This window comes from Eleutherodactylus coqui, chromosome 7 (genome assembly GCF_035609145.1).
Source record: "Eleutherodactylus coqui strain aEleCoq1 chromosome 7, aEleCoq1.hap1, whole genome shotgun sequence".
In the NCBI taxonomy this organism is placed as follows: domain Eukaryota; kingdom Metazoa; phylum Chordata; class Amphibia; order Anura; family Eleutherodactylidae; genus Eleutherodactylus; species Eleutherodactylus coqui.
Genome location: NC_089843.1, coordinates 20,942,391 through 20,966,927, shown reverse-complemented (window position 1 = coordinate 20,966,927; position 24,537 = coordinate 20,942,391). Strand labels below are relative to the sequence as shown.

General features: G+C 45.0%; 1 protein-coding gene across 1 annotated transcript in view; it reads right to left on the bottom strand.

The window, feature by feature from the left end:
* The window catches only part of LOC136573294 (uncharacterized), a 44,694-nt gene extending 30,552 nt beyond the window's left edge, over positions 1–14,142 (bottom strand). The window contains exons 1-2 of the mRNA XM_066574595.1: positions 14,037–14,142; positions 2,602–2,973 (exon numbers count right to left, since the gene is read on the bottom strand). Of these exons, the coding sequence (XP_066430692.1) occupies positions 2,602–2,973; positions 14,037–14,085 (421 nt within the window). The 5' untranslated portion in view covers positions 14,086–14,142. The remainder of the gene's footprint in view (positions 1–2,601; positions 2,974–14,036) is intronic.
* Positions 14,143–24,537: the final 10,395 nt, after the last annotated feature.

The following is a 24,537-nucleotide window of genomic DNA, read 5'->3' as shown; positions in this document are numbered from 1 at the left end:
ATTTTTACACATTTTCAGGATGTTTTTAAGGGAAGGGCTTATATTTTAAGCCCTTCCCCGAAAATTAATACAGCGCTTGCCTGCAGCCCATTGCTTTCAATGGAGCCGGCTGTATTGCCGGCTCCATTGAATTCAATGGGCGAACATCGTTCTTCTCTGCCACAGCTGTTACAGCTGTGGCAGAGGAGAATGATCTTTAGTATATATTCTCAGTAGGGTGGGCGCTGCTGCTGCCAGCCCCATTGCGCGCATATAGAGAAGACCGATTTGCGCAGAACACAGATAGCCGCGTTCTGCGAATTGTTGTGTCATATAATTTATCGCACATCCGCATAAAGAACGGACATGTGACCGATCCTATTGTGAAGCATTGGGTCTATATATGCGCAGATCGCATGCGTATACACAAATCGCTCAAAAAATCGCCTGTGTGACTGAGCTCTAAAGCGTCTGATTCATCGGGCAGCTTTCTACTCCGGACGTCTCTCCTAAGTATTGGATCGTGGACGAGGATATTTGATTATTAGGCATACTGGGACGTGGGGTGCAGATGGGTTTTCCCTTACCAGGGTTATCCAACCTAGCACCAGGTGAGTTAACACTCATTTTTTCATCTTGCTGTTGTTCCATTGGTACACATTTATCCATTCACAAGGCTTTCTCCTGATAGATTGTTTTTTCCATCATCTTATGTTCTTGAGCTGATCTTCGTGGACAGTTGTGGTCTCCTCCTGGCATCCCCCGTATAGATGGAATGTGTGTCCTTCCCTTTTATGGTCTCCACCTCTAGTGTGCCCTCAGTAGTGGTGAGAGCTTCCTATGAGTCCTGGGCTAAAGTTCTGGGCTTTTTGGAGACTTCTTCCAGCATTTTCTTTTCCCCAGCTGATCTTAGTAAGATGATCTGGTCGGAGGAAGTGGTAGATGGTCCCAAAAGTGCATGTACCTTAGAGAGAGTTCATGTCATGCAGCTGGATTGGGCCCTTAGACAGAGTGGCCCAGCCCTTGTTGTCCCACTTCCTTTCTATAGCATATCTAAGGGTGCTTTAAAATGGCCAAATTCTCAGGCTGATGTAACAAGTGGTGATTGACAATATAAAGTACCCCCTATCTACAGGATAGGCAATACGTTTATGATCAATGGGGGGGGGGGGGGGGGGGCTGATCTCTTGGATCCCAACCAATTGGGAGAATGGGGGTCTTGAAGGTCCTTGCATGAATGATGGATTCACCTCACCACACACCAGTTTGGCTTTGGGCTTTCTGAGGTGGCTGCAGCTGGGGAACTGCGTTTTTCACATTTAACCCCTTCAAGTGGGATACCGGCTTTGCAGTGTGATCTCCCAGCCGTTGCACACACAGATACGGTGGTCCCGGTTATGTAGTGTTGATGCTGCATTGGGCCAAGTCGCAGTACCTGCAGGTCTGAACAGGGGCATGGAGAAGAGACATGCTGAAGTCAGGACTGGCAGCTCAGGTACGTAAATGAGGTCTAGGTTGTAGGTCAGGGCAAGCAGCAAACAAGCAAAGTCCAAAATATATAGCTGAGGTCAGAGAACGTAGCAGAGAAGTCAGAATAGTCAGAACAGGCATGGGTCAAAACCAGGAGTCCACAGAACTGGTGCTTTATCTCACCAGCTATGAGACCAATTGCTTAGGCATCCACCTTAGGGAATGAAGTCCTAATATAGCAAGTGCAGGAATGGGATTGGAGAAGGAATGATTTAGAGAATGCATGTTGACTCTTTAAGGCTGGGGGTGGAAGCGTGGGAGCCCCACAGGCAGATACTAAGGATGGAGCAGAAGCATGTTGGTGACACCTTGTGGCAATAGGAACAGATGAGAGGCAATGGAAGTGCTTTGTGACAGAAGTCTTGAACATGCAGGGGTGCCATTGCTCCATGTACAAGCACTCGGTCCTGTGCTCCTATACATGCAGTCATCACCTACAGACCATAGTTATATGCTATTCGACAACTAGGGGATAACTGTATATCTTGGCACAACCCCTTTTAAGGCCTTCTAGCCTGAGTTATAGACTCCTGCCCTATAATGGAGGACCCAGTTTGAGCCATGCTATGAGATCCCCTCTCTGCATAGTGAGCCTGTAATCCAGAGCCCATCTGCTAACCACTGAGTCATGATGTCCTACCGGTAGCATAGAGGGGTTATCCAGCTCAAAGCCACCAATGGCTTATGCTTAGAATAGACCATCAATAGTAGATTAACAGGGGCCTGGTGTCCAGGACCTCTGCTGAACAGCTGTTTACCAGACTGGTTTGCTCATACACAGGTGTCTCTGTTCTCACTGAAGTGGCCAGGGTTGGTATTACAGGCAAAGTTCTCATCCACATCAATGGGACCTTTGCCTGTAATACCAAGCCTGGCCACTGTAGTGAGAACAGAGCTGTCTGCTTCCTGTCTAAATCAGCTCAGTGCACAAGCACACCCGCTTAGCGAACAGCAGATCTGCGAGGGTCCTGAGCGTCAGACTTCTGCTGAATTACTATTGGTTTCCTTTACTGAGGGAAGGCCATCAGTAGTTTACAACTGGACAACCCCTTTAAGGATAGTTTCTAGGTACAAACATAGACTTAGACTTACCCTCAGTTGTGTTGCGTAAGACGGTGACATTGATCAGGGTCCACCTTTCCAGTTGAGTATCCAGAATAGACACATTGTATGTTCCACCATCCTCCGTCTTCAAGTGTTTAACCTTCAGTGACCCACTTTTTGGGTCAACAGTCATCCGACTTTCATATCCATTTTCTGGGAACATTATATGGTTAGACAGGTTCCCTGATCGTATGGTACAGATGATCAGATGCAAAGGTTTTGGATGGATGATATTCCATCTGATCTGCAGCCAGTTTGTCCTACTGTCGGTTTCGTAGGACACAGCCAGTACGATGGAGTCATTTTCATATCCAATCACTTGTGGTTGAGCAGCAGAAATGGTGAGAGCTTCAAGGTAACCTGGAGAAGGACATAAGGATTGTCATCTGAAGTATACGGTAGACTATCTGGTAAAGAGTAGTGAATGTACTGTGACACTAGATGTCCATTTTATGCAGTACAATCTCCATGTGGGACCCCTGATCCCTCCAGTTATAAAGTGTGCAGTGTCTGAGGAATGGGCCCACAGCCGAGGAGACAGCAGAGTAGAGAAAGTTCTTGTCAAGGAGTTCTACTATCTCATCTTACTGGTGGGGGAGATCAAAGGGTTGTAACCTTAAAGGGGTAGTCCCGCGGCAGCAAGTGGGTCTATACACTTCTGTATGGCCATATTAATGCACTTTGTAATGTACATTGTGCATTAATTATGAGCCATACAGAAGTTATCAAAAGTTATATACTTACCTGTTCCGTTGCTGGCGTCCTCGTCTCCATGGTTGCCGTCTAATTTTCGCCGTCTAATGGCCAAATTAGACGCGCTTGCGCAGTCCGGGTCTTCTTCTCTTCTCAATGGGGCTCGGTGTAGCTCGGTGTAGCTCCGCCCCGTCACGTGCCGATTCCAGCCAATCAGGAGGCTGGAATCGGCAATGGACCGCACAGAAGAGCTGCGGTCCACGGAGGTAGAAGATCCCGGCGGCCATCTTCACCGGGTAAGTAAGAAGTCACCGGAGCGCGGGGATTAAGGTAAACGCTGTCCGGTGTTGTTTTTTAACCCCTGCATCGGGGTTGTCTCGCGCCGAAAGGGGGGGGGGGGGGGGTTGAAAAAAAAAAAAACGCGTTTCGGCGCGGGACAACCCCTTTAAGTGACTTGTGGTTACCTTAAGTCCAATTGTCACTCGTGACATGACCATTCCACCTCCTGGTGCGGATCCCTCATTGAAATAAAGTAGTCCACACACAGAAGAGTATTTTATGGACAAAACCGGGAATGGTCAGTAATGTCCGTTTGCTGTAAACTCTTGAACATAAAATTCCAGCAAACAGTTCTGGTACAGATACAACAAGCCAAAGTGGTGTGACAGGGAGGATTCTCAGGGCATACGGGCAATCCACAGTCCAAGTTATCTGTGTGATTTCTACTCTCAGCAACTCTCTCTACCAGTCAACACTCACTCTTCCTTCTTTCCATGCTCGTTCGGCAATGGTTCCATTCTCCTAGCACTCAATAGTAGTACTGAGACTCCTGGGTGCTCAGAGGCCAAGGCTGAGCTTCAGGCCATCGCTTGGCCTGCTCCATTAATCCACACACCGACCAACTTGTCCGGTGTGTGGGTGTCTCTCCAAGCTCACCAGCTCAGACTTATATCCTTCACTCTCTCTCACACACACTAACTTGAAGGCCTCTGTCCCTCAGCATCACGTGACAACATTTTATACACACAAACAGATACATTTCCAGACAAGACAGAACATACCAGATATTAACCCATTCAGTCCTGCAGCCATGCAATCTCCACAAACCAAATGCATACCACAGTCAAGATGCTGACAAGACAGTGACACAAGACAAACATATAGCATTATGGAGGGGCCCTACTAACTCTGGGCCACTACAAGTGCACCTATATGTATACTAATGATTTAGAGCAGCTGGTGGAGTAGGTTCATTTCACTCTTAGGTTATTTGAGTGAAGGCTTTGATATAACACAGTAACATAGTATGTTAGGCTGAATGAAGTGAATGTCCATCTAGTTCAGCCTGTTTCAACCCCCTTGTTGATCCAGAGCAAGGCAAAAAAAACCAATGAAGCAGAAGCCAGTTGGTCCATTCAGGGGAAAATGTTCCTTTCCGACTCCATAATGGCAGTCAGAATAATCCCTGGATCAACCTTTAGGTACACTAAAGAATTAATTTAGGGGGATCCCAGTCAGGGCTGCAGGGAAATTGAACACTTCCTGTCAGTTTTCCCCACAGCTAACAGCTGATCGCTAGGGGTTCTAGCAGAGGGACACTTAATGATATGGTTATTGTCAAGGGACCAGGAGTAGGCTGGGCAGGGGGTCATGAGCAAATGTTTCGGGACAGCTGGCCAACTTGAACCCATGGCTGTTGTCCCTATTCCCTACCAATGTGCCTGCTTCTGTCCGAGCTGGCAGCTTGCAGAGGATCCTGTGAAAGCTGCAGGAGCAGCAGAAGCAGAGCAAGCATAGTAAGCCTAATGCTAACAACGCAGAGTCGGTGGGGAGGGGACGGCACACCACAAGTCATTACTTTGTCTGCAATACTAAAGCATTGCATAGTGTAGCACACATAGGAATGACCTGTAGTATTGCGCCCGTCCCCGACCCTCTGCTACCGCATTGTTAGCATCTGGCTGGCTAAACTTACACTGCTTTTCCTGCTCCTGAAGCTTTCACAGATTCCTCTTGGTTGTGGTGCTGTATTTATGCACTGAGCTTAGTTCGGGTGCTGCATTTATGTTATGCTGTTGATCCTGGTGCTGTATTCATGTTAAACAGATTAACAGGTTAAAGGGGTTGTCCCGTGAAACAAAGTGGGTCTATACACTTCTGTATGGCCATATTAATGCACTTTGTAATGTACATTGTGCATTAATTATGAGCCATACAGAAGTTATAAGAATTTTTCACTTAGCTGTTCCATTGCTAGCGTCCTCGTCTTCATGGAGCCCGTCTAATTTTCAGCGTCTAATGGCCAAATTAGACGCGCTTGCGCAGTCCGGGTCTTCTTTTCTCAATGGGGCTCCGTGTAGCTCTGTGTAGCTCCGCCCCGTCACGTGCCGATTCCAGCCAATCAGGAGGCTGGAATCGGCAATGGACCGCACAGAAGCCCTGCGGTCCACCGAGGAGGAAGATCCCGGCGGCCATCTTCAGCAGGTAAGTAAGAAGTCACCGGAGCGCGGGGATTCAGGTAAGCGCTGTCCGGTGTTCTTGTTTAACCCCTGCATCGGGGTTGTCTCGCGCCGAACAGGGGGGCTGTTGAAAAAAAAAACAAACCCGTTTCGGCGCGGGACAACCCCTTTAAGGGTAGAAACGCATAGCGTTGCATTTATGTAATGAACTGTGCTATATTTATCTACTGAGCTTATTCTGATGTTATCTTGATGTTATGAGCTTGGTTCTGGTTCTGTATTTATGTACTGAGCTTAGTTCTGGTGCTGTATTTATGTTATGAGCTTGGTTCTGATGCTGTATTCATGCTAAGAACTAAGTAATGGTACTGTAGTCATATACCAAGTTTCATTCTGATGCTGTATTAATGTAGCAAGCTTGGATTTTGAGCTGTATTTATTAGCTTGTTTCTGATACTATATTTACATTGTGAGCTTGGTTCTGGTGCTGTATTTATGTAATGAACTCAGTTCTGGTACTGTATTTATGATATGAGGTTGGTTCTGGTGCTGTATTCATATTAATCATATTAACAGCTTAAGGGTAGAAACACATGGTGTGGCTGGTCAAACATGGCCAAACCATGTCCACATGCCGCACTCAGTTGTCACACAATTTTGCCAATAAGTTATGTAGCCATTGGCCACTGCTTGCAGCATGGTTTGGCTGCATGCAGACAGTCACATCATGTCTTTTTACTATCAGGCTGGGTCGCTACTCCTGAGCCAGTGCTTTCTGCTTGTTTCCTGACTAACATTTGCTAGCCAGTCCTCGCAGGGGACCCTTTTAACAAATAGGGATTGTCTAAAGTGGAGAACCCCCTTAAGATGAGAGGGAAGTGCGGCTGCTCACAATGTAAAAGAGTTGAAGAGAAGAGAGAAGTCATTATATTAAGTTCTGAGAATTAGTGTGTTTTGGGACTTCCTAGAAGATCGCGGCTGATCTTTTAACCCCTTGACCACATTTGACCTACATGCTGACACTTTGCTGCAAGGACCTCAATCAGTGGTAACCATTTAGATGCTGTTGTCAATTCTGGCAGCGGCTTTTAAATGACACTGTGAAGGGAAATTTGGGTGTCTTGGCAGCCTTGGTCCTTCTGAAGGCCACCAGGTCAGGCTTGTATTTCTAACTATTATGCTGTACCTGATGTATTTAAGTGTATTACATAAGTAAGCAAATTACCAGAAGTTCGAAACCCTCATGATACTGAAAAGAAAAGTAAGTGAAATAAAGTTATCATTCTGAATGATAAAAAAAGTATTAGGCCTCATGTCCACGGGGAAATTGGGGCCCACACAGACTCCCCATGCAGAATCCCACACCGGGTCCCTCCTGCCCCGCAGACATGAGGCCAAGAAATCAGATTATACTTGCCTGTCCGGACGCTGCGGGTCTCCCCTCCGTCGCAGCTGGATCTTCTTCCTTCAGACCAGCAGATGAACTCGGCAGATGTACGCGCACATGTGCCATGCACATTTTTTTTGTTACTCCTGCTTTCCCGCGGTCCCGCTGCACAGCACACATACAGCTGCGGGTGTGCAGAGGGACCAGACAGCTTCCATAGGCTTCAATGAAAGCCTTGGGAGCCATCTGTGTGGGAAAACCGCACGAAATAGAGCATGCTGCGGGTGATTTCTCGCACGTGCGATCTGCACGCCAGAGAAAAATGACATCCGCAGGTATTTAATTAGCTGCGGGTGTCCAATGATTCCCTATGGGCATGGATCACGCGTGTGGGACACCTGCGCAGTTTTGATAATTCTATTTTACCCATAGACATTGGACCTTACAAGTCTAGGACCCCTCCCCCCCCCACACACACACCTTTTTCATTCTTGAAATTAAAAAAAATCAAAACAAAAAAATAACATATTTGGTATCACACTGTCTGTAAAAATCCAATCTACTAAAATAACATGTGATTATACCACACAAGGGCAAAATGAAAAACACATAATGCTAAAATTGAAGAATTGCGCTATTTTGGTCAACTTAATTTCAATTAAAAAAAAAAGTTGTATATACTCCAAGATGGTAATAGAAAGTAGAGCTCATCCTGCAGAAAACAAGTCTTCACACAGTCACATCGAAAGAAAAATAAAAAAGTTATGGTGGGCAGAAGATGGCGACAGAAAGTCATCTTATTCCAATTTTTAAGATATTTCTTAAAGTAACACAATGAAAAAAACGATATAATTCTAATATTGTTGCAAAAATAAAGTTTCATATCATTTTTGCCACACTGTATAATCTGTAAAAACCTAAACCCCCAGCCCCCCAAAAAAGAGGCACTTGTGTTTTTCCCATTTCACTCCACTCAGAAAGTGTACATTATGTAGCACATTACATAGTACCATTAAAAAATACAACTTGTGGTGCAAAATAACAGGAACGGAGGAGAAACCAAGACTGAAAAGTGAAAAGCTCTCTGAAGTGCACGATGAGCCTCTGACTAATTCTGTCCCTGATGACAACATACTGTATCTGAAGACCCCAGACAAGGTAGGTTGCCATGTACATATTTCTGCCTTACTAACCACAATCAGCGTTTTTAACCCCTTAACAACCGCCCGTACACCTTTTTACGGTGGCAGTTAAGGAGCCCTATTCAGTTTGCTTCTGTTCGTTAGTTTCCCTGATGTCTTCTGCAGGACAAAAAAACACATAATTTTTTTCTGTTTCGGTTCATTCTCTGTCCTCTAGAGACAGAGCAGAAAGATGGAAACCCTGAACTGACTCTAACACCACTGTGGAAGCACACTCTTTCAACCCCCAATGATCATAGGACCCAGAAGTTCTATACTTTTTCCAGTCTAAACAGAGTACGCGTCGAATATGGTAGAGAATGATAGTCCTTCCCAAGACCTCTTTGTCCTCCTCCAGACCCCTTGGTCCTTTCTAGACTGCTTTGTCCTACTGAAGACCCCTCTGCCCTCCTTCAGACTCGTTTGTCCTTCCCGAGACCTCTATGTTCTCCTCCAGACCCCTCAGTCATGTCCAGACTCCTCTGTCCCACTGAAGACCCTCTCTGTCCTCCTTCATACTCCTCTACCCTCCCAAGACCTCCTTGTCCTCCTCCAGACCCCTCAATCTTTTCCAAACTCCTCTGTCCCACTGAAGACGCCTCTGCCCTCCTTCAGACTCCACTGTCCTTCCCAAGACCTCTCTGTCCCACTCTACCCTCCTTTACAGACTCCTCTGTTCCACTGAAGACACCTCTGCCCTCCTTCAGAATCCTGTGTCCTTCCCAAGACCTCTCTGTCTTCCTCCAGACCCCTCGGTCCTTTCCAGACTCCTCTGTCCAACTGAACACTCTTCTGCCCTCTTTCAGACTCTTCTGTCCTCCTCCAGACCCCTCAATCTTTTCCAGACTCCTCTGTCCCACTGAAGACCCCTCTGCCCTCCTTCAGACTCCTCTGTCCTTCCCAAGACCTCTCTGTTTTCCTCCAGACCCCTCGGTCCTTTCCACACTCCTCTGTCCCACTGAAGACTCATCTGCCCTCCCTCAGACTCCTCTGTTCTCCTCCAGACCCCTCGGTTCTTTCCAAACTCCTCTGTCCCACTTGAGACCCCTCTGTTCACCTGCAAACATCCCCCTTCAGGCCCTTCTGTCTCCCTCCAGACCTGTCTGTCCTTTCCAGACCCTTATGTACTTCCCCAGACTTTTCTGTCCCACTTGAGACCTCTCTGTCCCCTTTGAGGTCCCTCTGTTCCCCTCCAGACTCTTTTGGCTATAGCCTATCTTCCTTGCCAATCAAAAATGTCCGATCCTTCTTTCCCCTGACATTTGTTGTTGGGGGAGAGCAGCAAGACCCTCATACACATTAAATCGTTGGTAGTTCCTGCTAAGTTGGACAGTGCTGGCGGATGTGGGTGTTGTGAGTCAGGATCTTCCAACGGGGGCCGCACTGTGGGGTCTCACATATGTAGACTCTGTACAAATAATACTACTAGATTTTCACTTCAAACCTCTAGCTGGAAAACAATATAACTGAGACCACATCCTGACAAGCCCCCCAGATACCACGATCACACATCACCCAACCGCACACAATGGTAGACTGCTACACTTACTGCAGTGTAGTGTCATGTTTCCTCAGGATGTAGCGTGGGAGGAGAAAATAAGGCATCTATCTATCTATCTAATATCTATCTATCTAATATCTATCTATCTCATATCTATCTATCTATCTCATATCTATCTATCTATCTATCTCATATCTATCTATCTATCTCATATCTATCTAATATCTATCTATCTATCGCCTATCTATCTATCTATCTATCTATCTATCTATCTATCTATCTCATATCATCTATTTATCCTATCTATCTATATATCTATCTATCTCTCTCATATCATCTATCTATATATCTCATATCTATCTATCTATCTATCTATCTATCTATCATCTCTCTATCTATCAATCTCTCTCATATCATCTATCTATCTATCTCATATCTATCTATCTCATATCTATCTATCTATCTATCTATCTATCTATCTATCTATCTCATATCTATCTATCTATCTATCTATCTATCTATCTATCTATCTCTCATATCATCTATCTATATATCTCATATCTATCTATCTATCTCATATCTATCAATCTCTCTCCTATCATCTATCTATCTATCTATCTATCTATCTATCTATCTATCTATCTATCTATCTATCTATCTATCTCATATCTATCTATCTATCTATCTCATATCATCTATCTATCTCTCTCATATCATCTATCTATCTCATATCTATCTCTCTCTCTCATATCATCTATCTATATATCTCATATCTATCTGTCTATCTATCTATCTATCTATCATCTCTCTATCTATCAATCTCTCTCATATCATCTATCTATCTCATATCTATCTCTCTCTCATATGATCTATGTATATATCTCATATCTATCTATCTATCTACCTATCTATCATCTCTCTATCTATCAATCTCTCTCATATCATCTATCTATCTCATATCTATCTATCTCTCTCATATCATCTATTTATCCTATCTATCTATATATCTATCTATCTCTCTCATATCATCTATCTATATATCTCATATCTATCTATCTATCTATCTATCTATCTATCTATCTATCTATCATCTCTCTATCTATCAATCTCTCTCATATCATCTATCTATCTATCTCATATCTATCTATCTCTCATATCATCTATCTATCTATCTCATATCTATCAATCTCTCTCCTATCATCTATCTATCTATCTATCTATCTATCTATCTATCTATCTATCTATCTATCTATCTATCTATCTATCTATCTCATATCTATCTATCTATCTATCTCATATCATCTATCTATCTCTCTCATATCATCTATCTATCTCATATCTATCTCTCTCTCATATGATCTATCTATATATCTCATATCTATCTATCTGTCTATCTATCTATCTATCTATCATCTCTCTATCTATCAATCTCTCTCATATCATCTATCTATCTATCTCATATCTATCTCTCTCTCATATGATCTATGTAAATATCTCATATCTATCTATCTATCTATCTATCTATCTATCTATCTATCTATCTATCTATCTATCATCTCTCTATCTATCAATCTCTCTCATATCATCTATCTATCTATCTATCTATCTATCTCATATCTATCTATCTCTCTCATATCATCTATCTATTTATCCATCTATCTCTCTCATATCATCTATCTATATATCTCATATCTATCTATCTATCTATCTATCTATCTATCTATCTATCTATCTATCTATCTATCTATCTATCTATCTATCTCATATCTATCAATCTCTCTCCTATCATCCATCTATCTATCTATCTATCTATCTATCTATCTATCTCTCTCATATCTATCTAATATCTATCTATCTATCTCATATCTATCTAATAGCTATCTATTTATTTCATATCTATCTATCTATCTATCTATCTATCTATCTATCTATCTCATATCTATCTCATATCCATCTATCTGTCTATCTATCTTTCTCATGTGTATCTACCAACCGCAGTGGATATAAAAAGTCTACGAAAAGTCTATGTTTTTGTCATGTTAAAAAAAATCAACAAAGATGAATTATTTCCACTTCCATCTGTAGAATTCTGCAGAAAAGCAAACAAGGATTTTAGAGTAGGAAAATAATAGAACTCAAATAATGTGGTTGCATAAGGCTGAGTACAGACGGCCGGGTGGGATTCCGACTGTGAGATTCTTGCAGCGGGATGCGACCCTGTGCCCCTGCATTGACCTCCGGCTTACCCGTCGTTCATCTTCACTCTGCACTGTGGATGTGCCGGCTGGTGCACAGTCCTACGTGAGAGTTACAGAGCCAGCGTGGCAGCGATGACACGGCCGTGTGAGCCTGTGTGAGGCCCGCACTGAAATATCGCAGTTGATTTCCGCTCGTGGGTATGGAAATGCATTTTTCAAAGCATATCCTATGGGCTGTATATGTTGCGGGATCCTGAACTCCGGACCCCGCATGTAAATCCGCCCGTGTGCATTAGGCCTAAGTGTTCGCACCCTCCTCTATTTGGGGATATGGTTCTGTTTAGAATTAGCCAATCACATGTAAAGTCGTGATAAACAGTAGTCAGCACTCCGCTGCCATTATTTACAGGGATTCGGATTTACACCAAAATTCATATCTTCTGATAGGATTTTGCTGACATAAATTTGTCAGAACTGTGACATTTCCAAGAACTGGATGTCCCCCAAAAACTGATGGAAGGGCCACATTTACTCCACTTCTTCCCTATGTCCCATGGTATATGTAATGCCTTGGACATGCTTTGGCCCCCTTCTCCTGACTGACACCTTCCAACAATCAGATCCCTTTGATGATCTGTAAGATCTTTATGGACCAACTAAAAAAAAATGTCAAGAAAATCCTCTTAGAACCTTATATGGAGGAAATCCGAATCCCTGTAAATAATGGCAGCCGAGTGCTGACTACTAGTTATCAGGAGTTTACATGTCATTGGCTAATTCTGAAGAAAATGGTTTGGTCCGGTGTCACCAGTAGAGCAAAGTAAGATTGTTCTCCGTAAGAGAAACCAAGTCATCTTGTAGATGTGATACCTTTTAATGGCTAACAAAAGTACATGATGTTACAGCGAGCTTTCAGGTCTGCTATGGGAGCCTGAGGAAGGGTCCACAGACGGCCTGAAAGCTTGCTGTAGCAATTAAAAGGTATCATATCTACAAGATGACTTGGTTTCTGTCACAGAGAACAATCACACTTGGTTAAAGGGGTTCTGACATGAAAAAAAAAAATTTGTACTCACCTTGCCTGGCCTGGCCCGATCGCCAGGCATGTCCCCTCCAGCCGGCATCTTCTTCTGTGCCTTTAAAGCAGAGCAGGAGCGGTCAAAAAGACCGCTTCCTGCTCTGGTCCGTCCGTCAGGCACTTCCGAGGTCAACGGACGGACCGCCACAGCAAGCACGTCACAAGCAGTGCTTGCTGTGGGCGGCCCGTCCGTCCTGGCTGAACTCCGGAGTGCTGCGCATGCGCAGTGGAGACGCGGCCCGTCCTGACTCCTGTCAGAGGGCACCTCTCCACTGCGCATGCGCGCGATCCCGGAGCGGCGCGGCTGCTGAAGGAAGAAGACTGCCTGCCGGGAGGCATACTAGCACTTTCTGCTTAGGTTAAGCAGCGCTGCTGATTAGAGCCACCTGATTGGCTCTTCGGCACCACGTGACTGCACAGCGTGCACCAATCAGGTGGCTCTAGTCAGGCTGCTTAACCTAAGCAGAAAGTGCTAATATGCTGCCGGGAGATGACCCCCCCCCGATGTCAACAACAACAGGAGAACAGGTAAGTATAAGATTTTTATGCTTTAGCAGCCATTAACCCATGGGTTCCCTGGGTCCATTAGGCAGACCAGGGAACAATGGCTGCTAAAGCATAAAAAAATTATTCATGTCAGAACCCCTTTAATCCTAAACACAACCCCATTGCTAAATATAAGAGGGTGTGAACACTTATGCAACATTATTTTCGTCTTGTTATTTTTGTTTTTCAGTGTAATTGTCCAGCTAGCGGCCACATGGAGGTGGAAGTCTGAAATGATCCAGCTTTGTCTGAGTTTATCGTGATAAAAACCTTATATCAGGGGTGTGTAGACTGTATGGACACTGCACCCCACCACTCACACTCTACCTCACACATAGCGATCTTGGCTTTACAGTAGGTAGTATGTACTGTGCACTTACCTGTGATGGTGAGGACACCCAGGATGGAAAGAAGATTATGTGCACGCATTGCGATGGTGGAGCTGCTGTCGTTGTAGTAATGTGCATCTGACAGGGAGCAGAGGTCCTCACCACATCCTTCTTAGATGAGGAATAGGAGAAACTGAGAAAAAGAAACTAGCACCCCCACAAGGTGACAAGCGACAACATGAGATCAGAGAGGCAAGAAGCAATGCCATAGTACTGGGAGACTAAAAGAGGGGATTGACCTGCCACAGGGGCAGCGGGGTCCACGGACAGTGAGTGCCACCAAGGCACCTAGTAAAGAGTCTCCTACAGCCGGTCATTCATGGAGCAATTGAAGCGGTTATCTCCATTTTTCAGATTTTCTTGCATGCATCTCCTGCTTTGTCCTCCATTCCCTCTGCCCATTTGATCAGCATTTACCTCCTGGCTTTTAGGGGTTTGTTACACAGGTGACCTCTGTTTTTTGGTGTTTTTTTACCCCAGGCTATCCCTGGTCTCTAGATGTTTGTTACCACAGTCTATCCTAAGTTTATGGATGTTGAAAAGAATACCAATGCTGACTGAGCCCAACAATTTATATTCACATTCGCAGGAAGAAGTGACCCCTTTTGGAATTCTCTGGATTTTTGCATTACATTAATTGGTGTCTGATTGTATTTGTCTGTAATTGTGGCTTAGGTATTAATCTAGCTAATATCACACAGATCCTGTACTGTTCATGTGAACATACACAGTGCAGCGAGAAAATGTGAAACCTTGAAATTGGTCTCTGATGGTTAGTGACCCCAATCTATCCCTGGTCTCTGGTGGTTAGTTACCCCCGTCTGTTCCTTGTGGCTTGTTGCCCTAGTCTTTCCCTGGTCTCTGGTGGTTTGTTATCCCAGTCTATCCCTGGTCTCTGGTGTTTATTGAACTCAGTCTATCCTTGGTCTCTGATGGTTTGTTACCTCATTCTGTTCCAGGTGGTTAGTGACCCCAATCTATCCTTGGTCTATGGTGGTTAGATACCCCAGTCTATTTCATGTTTGTTACCCTAGTCATTCCCTGATCTGTTGGGTAGTGAACCCAGTATATCCCTGGTCTCTGGTGGTTAGTGAAACCAGTCTATCCCTAGTCTCTTGTGGTTAGTGATCCCAGTCTATCCCTGGTCTCTGGTGGTTAGTTTCCCTAGACTATCCCTGGTCTCTGGTGGTTAATGAATCCCGTCTATCCCTAGTCTCTTGTGGTTAGTGATCCCAGTCTATCCCTGGTCTCTGGTGGTTAGTTTCCCTAGACTATCCCTGGTCTATGCTGTTTAGTTTCTTCAGTCTTTTCCTTGTCTCTGGTGGTTAGTTACCCCAGTCTGTTCCTTGTGGTTTGTAACTCTCATCTGTTCCCACCTCTCTGGTGAGTAGTGAACCCAGTCTATCCCTGGTCTCTGGTGATTACTGATCCCAGTCCATTCCTGGTCTCTGGTGATTACTGAACCCAGTCCATTCCTGGTCTCTGGTGATTACTGATCCCAGTCTATCCCTGGTCTCTGGTGAGTAGTGAACCCAGTCCATTCCTGGTCTCTGGTGGTTAGGGACCCCAGTCTCACTCGAGTTCATGAATATCGAAAAGAATACGAATGCTGACTAAGCACAATAATTTATATTCACAGTGTCAAGAAGAAGTGACCCCTTTGGAATTCCCTGGCTTTATGCATTGAATTAAATGTTGTTTGATTGTATTTGTTTATAATTGTGGCTTAGATATCAATCTATCTAATAACTCACAGATGCTGCACCGTTCATGTTAGCAGTTTAGTGCATTGAGTACCATACACAGTGCAGGGAGTACCTATAGATCTTTACCTATAGATCCCCCCCCCCCCCCCCCCTAAGCATCAATCATCTCATCAAATGTTTCTTGTAGCTTCAAATAAGATTTGGACATCATTGAGGAGGAATTTTGGACCTTTTGTCCTTGCAAATGTAAAACAATTATAAATAGAGGATTCTTTGGGGCCTGATGGAGAATAGAGGAGTGAATGTATCAGTATTTGATGTATAGGACAAATACCCACCTGATGGTGCCACATACAATCCTATAAAGCCAAATACTATCCTCCGGGAGGGCGATAATCAGCAGACCATTGTCACTTCCTGGTTGGGGTGAGCCACCATGTAACCAACTCACCAAACCTCCGGTTGGCCAAGAATAGACAAAAAGCTGCAAAAATGGCGCTCAGGTCTGAGGATAAACTGTAGACAGTCAAGAACATATGAAGTATAATCCACTTTATGGGGGCCGGGCTATCCCAATCACTCTTCCACTGGTGGCCATGAAGGTTTCAAAAAATGCCCTTAGAAAGAGGCAGTGAAATATCCGTGAGGCCTCCCACAATGCCCTGTGACCCACAGGAGTTCTGGCTGCAAGGCCGGAGGTCGTGGAGGAGCTTGGCACACATTTATTGCTGCTGTGATGTAGAAACCATACTGTAACAGTAACTATAGAGGGTGCAGGTAAAGAGAACATCTACACCATACGGGAAAGTGGATAATGCAATGGAGATCTTCCTTAACGACTTCAGACTATAAACGTCCTGCTGGGTCACTTCATACTTGGCAGCTATCAGGGGCTCTTGACAGCCGCCAGTAAATACCTTGATCAGAGTAGGCTCTGATCGTGACAGATAACTGTTTAGATGTGGTGGTCAAAGCTAACTGCGCGTCCAAACAGTCAGCACGATCAGGGGGTGCTAATGGGCTGGCATGGCAGCTCGGAGCCTACTGAAAGCTCCCAGTGCTGCAATATATAGATACAACGTCCAAAATTGCTATAACCTGCAATATTTAAGTCATTTCCAGCTATAAGAAACATTTGCTGGAGATGATTGCTGCTAAAGGTAGACCTAAAGGTCATTAAATTCAAGGGTTCACATTTTCTCCCTGCACTGTGGATGTTACTTAAAGGGGTTGTCCCGCGGCAGCAAGTGGGTCTATACACTTCTGTATGGCCATATTAATGCACTTTGTAATGTACATCGTGCATTAAATATGAGCCATACAGAAGTTATAAGAAGTTTTATACTTACCTGCTCCGTTGCTGGCGTCCTCGTCTCCATGGTGCCGACTAATTTTCGGCCTCTAATGGCCAAATTAGCCGCGCTTGCGCAGTCCGGGTCTTCTGCTGTCTTCAATGGGGCCGCTCGTGCAGAATGCCGGCTCCGTGTAGCTCCGCCCCGTCACGTGCCGATTCCAGCCAATCAGGAGGCTGGAATCGGCAATGGACCGCACAGAAGCCCTGCGGTCCACAGAGAGAGAGGATCCCGGCGGCCATCTTCAGCAGGTGAGTATGAAGACGCCGGACCGCCGGGATTCGGGTAAGTACTACCCGGTTTGTTTTTTTAACCCCTGCATCGGGGTTGTCTCGCGCCGAACGGGGGGGGGGTAAAAAAAAAAAAAACCCGTTTCGGCGCGGGACAACCCCTTTAATGCACTGAATGAGTAACCTTAACCAATCAAATGATCACAAATTCATGGCCCCTGTGAGACTAAATAAAAGTGTAAGAAAAATGTATTAAAGTTTTTTCAACAATTTTAAAAACTTAAAAAAAAATATTAAAAGTTGTAAAAACAACTTTTGCTATTTTTCCTTTAAATAAACCTAAAAAAACAAAAAACAAAACATATTTGGTATGGCTGTCTATGTAAAAGTCGAAACCATTAAAGTATAATAATATTTATCCCACATAGTGAAGGCCATAAAAAAATAAGCGATGGCGTGTCAGAATTGCTTTTTTTGTGGGGGGGGGGGGGGGGGGGGGGGGATTCCAGCTCCCCAGAAGTTTGAATAAAAAGTGATCAAAACGATTCCCCACACAGCCCAGTCGATGACACAATAAAAGGGTTACAGGTCTCAGAATACGGTGACGGACAGCAATTTTTTTATTTAGGGAAATGTTAACTTTTTATAAATAGAAAAATACTTAAAAAACTTTATAACTTTGGTCTGACTGTAATCCTACCGACCACAGAACAAAACTGAACCATGAACGCCGTAAGAACAAAACCCACCAAAAGTGGGGCAATTTTTGAAATTTCTCCTACACAAGAATGTTTTAAAGTTTTTTCCGTACATTATATAATACAACTTGCCCTGCAAGAAACAAGCCGTCACATGGCCATGTCACTGGGAAAATGAAAAGCATTATGACTCTCGGAAAGTGGGAATGAAAGAATGAACATCAAGTGATAAACCTCTGGCCCTGAAGTGGTTAAACTCATCATTTAAAGAATAAATCCTGGAGGCGACGTGATCTGGGGGGGTTGGGAATCCTGAAACGGGGCGGGCAGGGTGTGTTGAAGCAGAAAATCGGAGATTTCTCTTAAGCACTGTGTTATTTGTCTGCCATGTGGGAGTATAATGTGAGTTCTGTAATGCTGATACTACTATTCATGCACTAGATGGCGGTATTATTGGTGAGCACAGATATAAGGTGTATGCGCAGTGCTGGGTGCTGTTCGAAGGACATATTGATGGTAGGATTATACAGGTACGCTCCTTATACAGGACACGGACCACTCCAAAGCCTCAGAGGTTAAATGAGAGGAGCACATTGTTCCCATCAGATTTACGTACATTTCCGTTTTTTTCTTAGGATCAACATGTAAATAGCAGAACTAGCGAGAGGACCGTGCTTCATTAAATGGGAAGCACCAAAGAATCTGCAAAGCCACAAAGCATTATAAGTCTCCGCACACCTGCTAGCTGCTTGTCCTCCCGACTCTATATACTCTAAAAACACTTATGACAGTTGGGTCACTAGAGGGCGCAACAGACTGTCCTCTGGGCTGGGGCATATGATTGGGGCAGTAGAGTGATAGCAGCAGTATGGGGGGGGGGCGATCCACAGAGGTCATGCATCTTTTCTGTATTGCAGTATTCTAGGGGGATCCCTAATGTCATCTACGTACCCAATGGGCAAGATGAGGGGGTCATCCTATACAAGCAATGTCATCTCTTCACTCGTTGATGTAAAACACGACCGCCATCCGTTTTGCACCTTCGGCTGATGAAGGAAGTTATAAACCACAAGATGAAGTCAGATCTGCAGTTCAGTGTAAGATAATTGGCCGCCAAGTTTGCGACTTCTTCATTTCCAGGCTCATTGAGGGCAGCTGCGGACTTTCCACACATGGCTGTTCGCTGACCCGGGTAATTGCCATTTAATCCAGTTGGCTGCTTGGCAGAACTCAAGATGATGTTTTCGCTTCCGCCTTGTGCCAATGAAAACAAGCCTGGCCGGCACAAGTTGGCGAAGAGATGGTACCAGCTGTGTGCTGCTCCTGCTCCAGATGATGTTACTGACTCAGGAAAGGCCAAGGATTTACCAGAACCTCATGTTTTAATTATGGGCGCCATTAATAATGCAAACAGCATGCACTATGCACAGAGAGGGACGAGAGGACTGAGCTGAAGAGCAGACGCGCCATACTGCCGTGCCCCCTATTCCCTGTCTCTATGGTTTATGACCATACAGTGTAGAACCGTGCCATTATAGTGTGGTATTATGTAGACATTGTGGTGCATGCCTGATGGTAGCTAACAATTCACATAGTTACCTTGATGACTATATTATATAGCGCTACTATATATCGGTACCGCCACCAACATACACTCCATAGATACACTGATGTGCTAAAAGTCATGACAGTAATATCATGCTGGACCCCTCTAGCTCAGCAAAGTGCAGCTACTTGATGAGGCATCAATTCCACAAGTGGACAGAAGATGGCTGGAGGGTTGAGCCGTCTGTATGGCCCCCACAGCTCCGGGGTATTTGTAGGATCTCCGGTGTGAATGGACCTTTCCACCACATCTCATAATGCTGAGGTTCATGTCAGGTAAACGTGCAGGCTACAACATTCATAGGAGCTATCCAGAATGTTCCTCCTACTAGTTCGGGACAACTTGGACTCAAGGGCATGGTGCATTATCCTGCTGGAATATCCCATCAATGTGGGGAGACATTAGGCCCATAAAGGAAAGCAAATGGTCACCAAGCAGTGAAACATAGTGGGCACGGGTCAATGATGTGTTTAGGAGCATTAGTGGACCCAACCCATGCCATGAGAACCCCACACCAGTATGGAGCTACCACCAGGCCGCACACACCAGTATGGAGCCAACACCAGCCTGCACACACCAGTATGGAGCCACCACCAGCCCGCACACACCAGTATGGAGCCACCACCAGCTCGCACACACCAGTATGGGGCCACTACCAGCCTGCACACACCAGTATGGAGCCACCACCAGCGTGCATACCCCAGTATGGAGCCACCACCACCTGCACACACCAGTATGGAGCCACCACCAGCCCGCACACACCAGTATGGAGCCACCACCAGCCCGCACACACTAGTATGGGGCCACTACCAGCCTGCATACCCCAGTATGGAGCCACCACCAGCCTGCATACCCCAGTATGGAGCCACCACCAGCCTGCACACACCAGTATGGAGCCACCCCCAGCCTGCACAGTAGCTTGTAGACAACTGGGGTCCACGGATTCATGGGGTTTGTGTCACATACAACCTGACCATCAGCCCCATGACTCATCGGACCACCCATGTATTACCTCTAGGTTTCAGGTGAGGCATTGCGTCCAGTGTCTTGGTGATAACAGACGTGCTCTGCTGGTCTTCTTCCCCCCTATCCAATGGACGGTAAGGAACATTGTGCTGACCTACAGGATGTACGTGTGGGGTCTCCAGCACTGAATGTGGATGTGATTTCTGGCAAGACAATTCTAACCAGGTGCCGCCGGTCACAAACATCAGGCACCTGTGGGCAGCCTCTGTGCTGCCTGCTGTGGGTGGTAATGCCTTCTATGACGTATTCCCGGTATACATGATACTGCAGATGGAGGAATGGTAAATGTCCACACAACTTCAGAAGTGGAGTGTCCCATCCGTCTGGCGCCCCTATCAGGCCTCGTCTGATAATTCTCGCCATGAGCACACTGGTCGGGGTTCAGCCTCACCAGATAGCGCGTCACAACTTATACAGCTGGGGGCGCTCCCGAGTATCACCCGAGGTAACGCCACCTCAAATCAGTTTACATCCCAGGACTTCTGGCACGTCAGTGTATCATACTGCAATAGAAGTAATATTAATACCAGCGGCGGTGATGCCTCAGGTGCCGAGTCATATGTTGTGCCCTCGGCAGCGGATGCCACTGCGCAGGTCACAAGCCGCTAAGGCTGGTACTGTGTAGGACGTGCTGTCATAGTAATTAGTGCTGAAGTATTGTGTATCTGTTCGCAGGTCACGTCTTCTCTTGCTGTGCATTGGAACTTGGATTAAAGTGATCAACATGACATGAAAACCCATCCTAACCTAATGTGACTGCGTTACAATGTATCAGTTGCAGTAAGACCTGTCAGCCCGGCATACAGGACAGGTGGATGCCCCCTATCTGTGAGGAAGACTAAATAAGGATGGATTGTTTTAGTCTCTGACCATACACAAAATGTTCCCATACGCTGACAGCAAGCAGAGATCTTGAAATTGGGTGAGAAATTAAAATATATTAAATGGCCCCTTTATTAGATCCTCGGCCCTCTGACGATTGGCTCTTCCCAGTATAGAAAGTATCCCTGTGATCCCAGAGCATAAAATGATGTGATGTATTTTCCGTGGATCAGTTTCAGTGTGGATGCGCATTAGATGGGAAACTCCAACAATCTGAGCACGTCCAACGAGGCCGGTCATCGGTGCTAGACTACCAGGTCCTCACTGCCAACCACGGGGGGTTTTCTCAAGTAACAGTGTGAAGAGTATACCAAAAGTGACGCGATTGAGGAAAAACATCCAGGAAATGGGATCCTGTGGATAGAAACAACTTGTCACTGAAAGGGGTCGGAGGAGGATGTCAAGAATTGTTCTGACCAACACGTGCTGTACTGTCAGCTGAATACAACATTGGTGTGCCAACTAACGTGTCCGAATTTACAGTACCTTAGCGGGGATGGACTATAGCAACAGTCGATCAGCTCCAGCGCCATTGTGTCAAAGAGAAACAGAAAGACGACACTCCAGCGAGCACAAGAGCGCAATATTTGTATCACTGAGCAGCGGAGAAACATCTCCTGGTCAGATGGATCCAGATTTCTGTTGCATCGCGTTGATGGGAGGTCAGGGTTTTGCACAAGAAGCATGAATCATTGACTCCTTCCTGTCATAGAATCACAGAATAGTAGAGTTGGAAGGGACCTCTAGGGCCATCTGGTCCAACCCCCTGCTTAGTGCAGGATCAGTAAATCATCACAGATAGATAATTGTCCAGCCTTTGTTTGAACATTTCCATTGAAGAAGAACTCCCCACCTCCCGTGGTAACCTGTTCCACTCATTGATCACCATCACTGTCTAATATCTAATCTGTGTCTCCTCCCTTTCAGTTTCATCCCATTGCTTCTAGTCTTTCCTTGTACAGATGAGAATAGGGCTGATCCCTCTGCACTGTGACAGCCCTTCAGATATTTGTAGACCGCTATTAAGTCTCCTCTCAGCCTTCTCTTCTGCAAGCTAAACATTTCCAGATCCTTTAACCGTTCCTCATAGGACATGATTTGCAGACCGCTCACCACCTTGGTAACTCTTCTCTGAACTTGCTCCAGTTTGTCTATGTCTTTTTAAAAGTGGGGTGCGCAGAACTGGACCCAGTATTCCAGATGAGGTCTGACTAAGGAAGAGTAGAGGGGGATAATTACCTCATGTGATCTAGACTCTATGCTTCTCTTAATACATCCCAGAATTGTGTTTGCCTTTTTTGCTGCTGCATCACATTGTTGACTCATGTTCAGTCTGTGATCTTTTTTTATACCCAAGTCTTTTTCACATATGCTACTGCTTAGCCCAATTCCTCCCATTCTGTCTGTGCTTTTTTCAGTTTTCTTGCCCAGATGTAGGACTTTGCATTTCTCCTTGTTAAATACCATTCTGTTAGTCACTGCCCACTGTTTAAGCTTTTCTAGATCTTTTTGAATTCTCTTTCTCACTTCTGTAGTGTTAGCTATCCCTCCTAGCAAATTTGATCAGTTTCCCCTCAATTCCCTATCAGCTGGGGGAGTTGAAGTAATGCTGAGCAGAAGGCTTTCTTGGTACACCCTGGGTCCTGTGAATGGAAACCACAATGAATTGCTGCAGTTATGATGACCAAAGGAGGTCCAACATGCTACTAGATGGGGGCCTCTAAAAAAGGGGCTGTTCAGTGACCAGTATATTGTGAAGCTGCTGAACCTTTAGGTCTACAATTACTAAGCTTTATATTGGAAACCCTCTGTATAACATCCCTCACAGTGATGGGAAGCGATATAATGTGACACTTATTGCACTGATGGTACAGGCGGTTATTATGGCACAGGAAGAGTCAAATGTCACTCTCTGGCCCACTAGAGGAGGAGTGCAGCACGTGAACACCCAGACCCTAACCTGCTGTGGTCCGTCCTAAGGCTTCACTTTGGACAAGATTTGGAATCTGTGAGGTTATAATGTAACAAAACATCACAGAGATTATGAGACACAATGTAACATTAGCTATGTGCAACCCTATATGGCAACGACCACCAGCTTGTAGGGGCACCAGGGGGATGTAGGCTGGGGGCAATTATCCCCTCACAACAGTGATCTTCCTCTATGTGGTAACATCACGCAGAGCCTTCCTCTGGATCAACAAAGTAGGATAGACAGGCTGGACTAGATGGACAATGTCTTCATTCAGCCTTACATACTATGTTACTATGTTACTATGTTACATCAATCATCCTCCTCCTGGCTCTGTCTCTTACCCTCTGATATTACACAGCGCCACTGTCAGACCATCGCTGCCCTCACAACACAATTGCTGAGTTCTGCTACTGTATTTATGTACTGACTAGCTGATATACCCGGCTTTGCCCGAGTTATTTTGGTACTGGTGTTTATCTGGTGTTCACATGGAAAATCTTATGAAGTCGTGCTTACTTTAGAGATACCGAGGAAAAACATATGTTCACCATTTTGCATAGTTCTCTGCGTTACCTAGGAAACACCACGGGAGGTAACCATGCAACGTTTCCTTTATATAAAATGACATCAGGAAGTGAGAGAATTAGATTCCATATGTAAAATTTGGACGCTAACTCTTTTGTACTTAGAATTGAATAATCGAGTTTGGACCAATTAACTTTTCCAATTTATGACATAGTGAATACCCATGCCAAATTTCAAATTTCTATGACATTGGGAAGTGAGAGAATTAGATTTCGTACGTAAAATGTGGATGCTAATTCTTTTGCGCTTAGAATTGAATAATCGAGGTGGGACCCATTAACTTTTCCTATTTATGACATAATAAATGCTTTTGCCAAATTTCACGTTTCTACGACATCGGGAAGTTGGAGAATTAAATTCTGTATGCAAAATTTGGACGCTAATTCTTTTGCGCTAAGAATTGAATAATCGAGTTGGGACCAATTAGCTTTA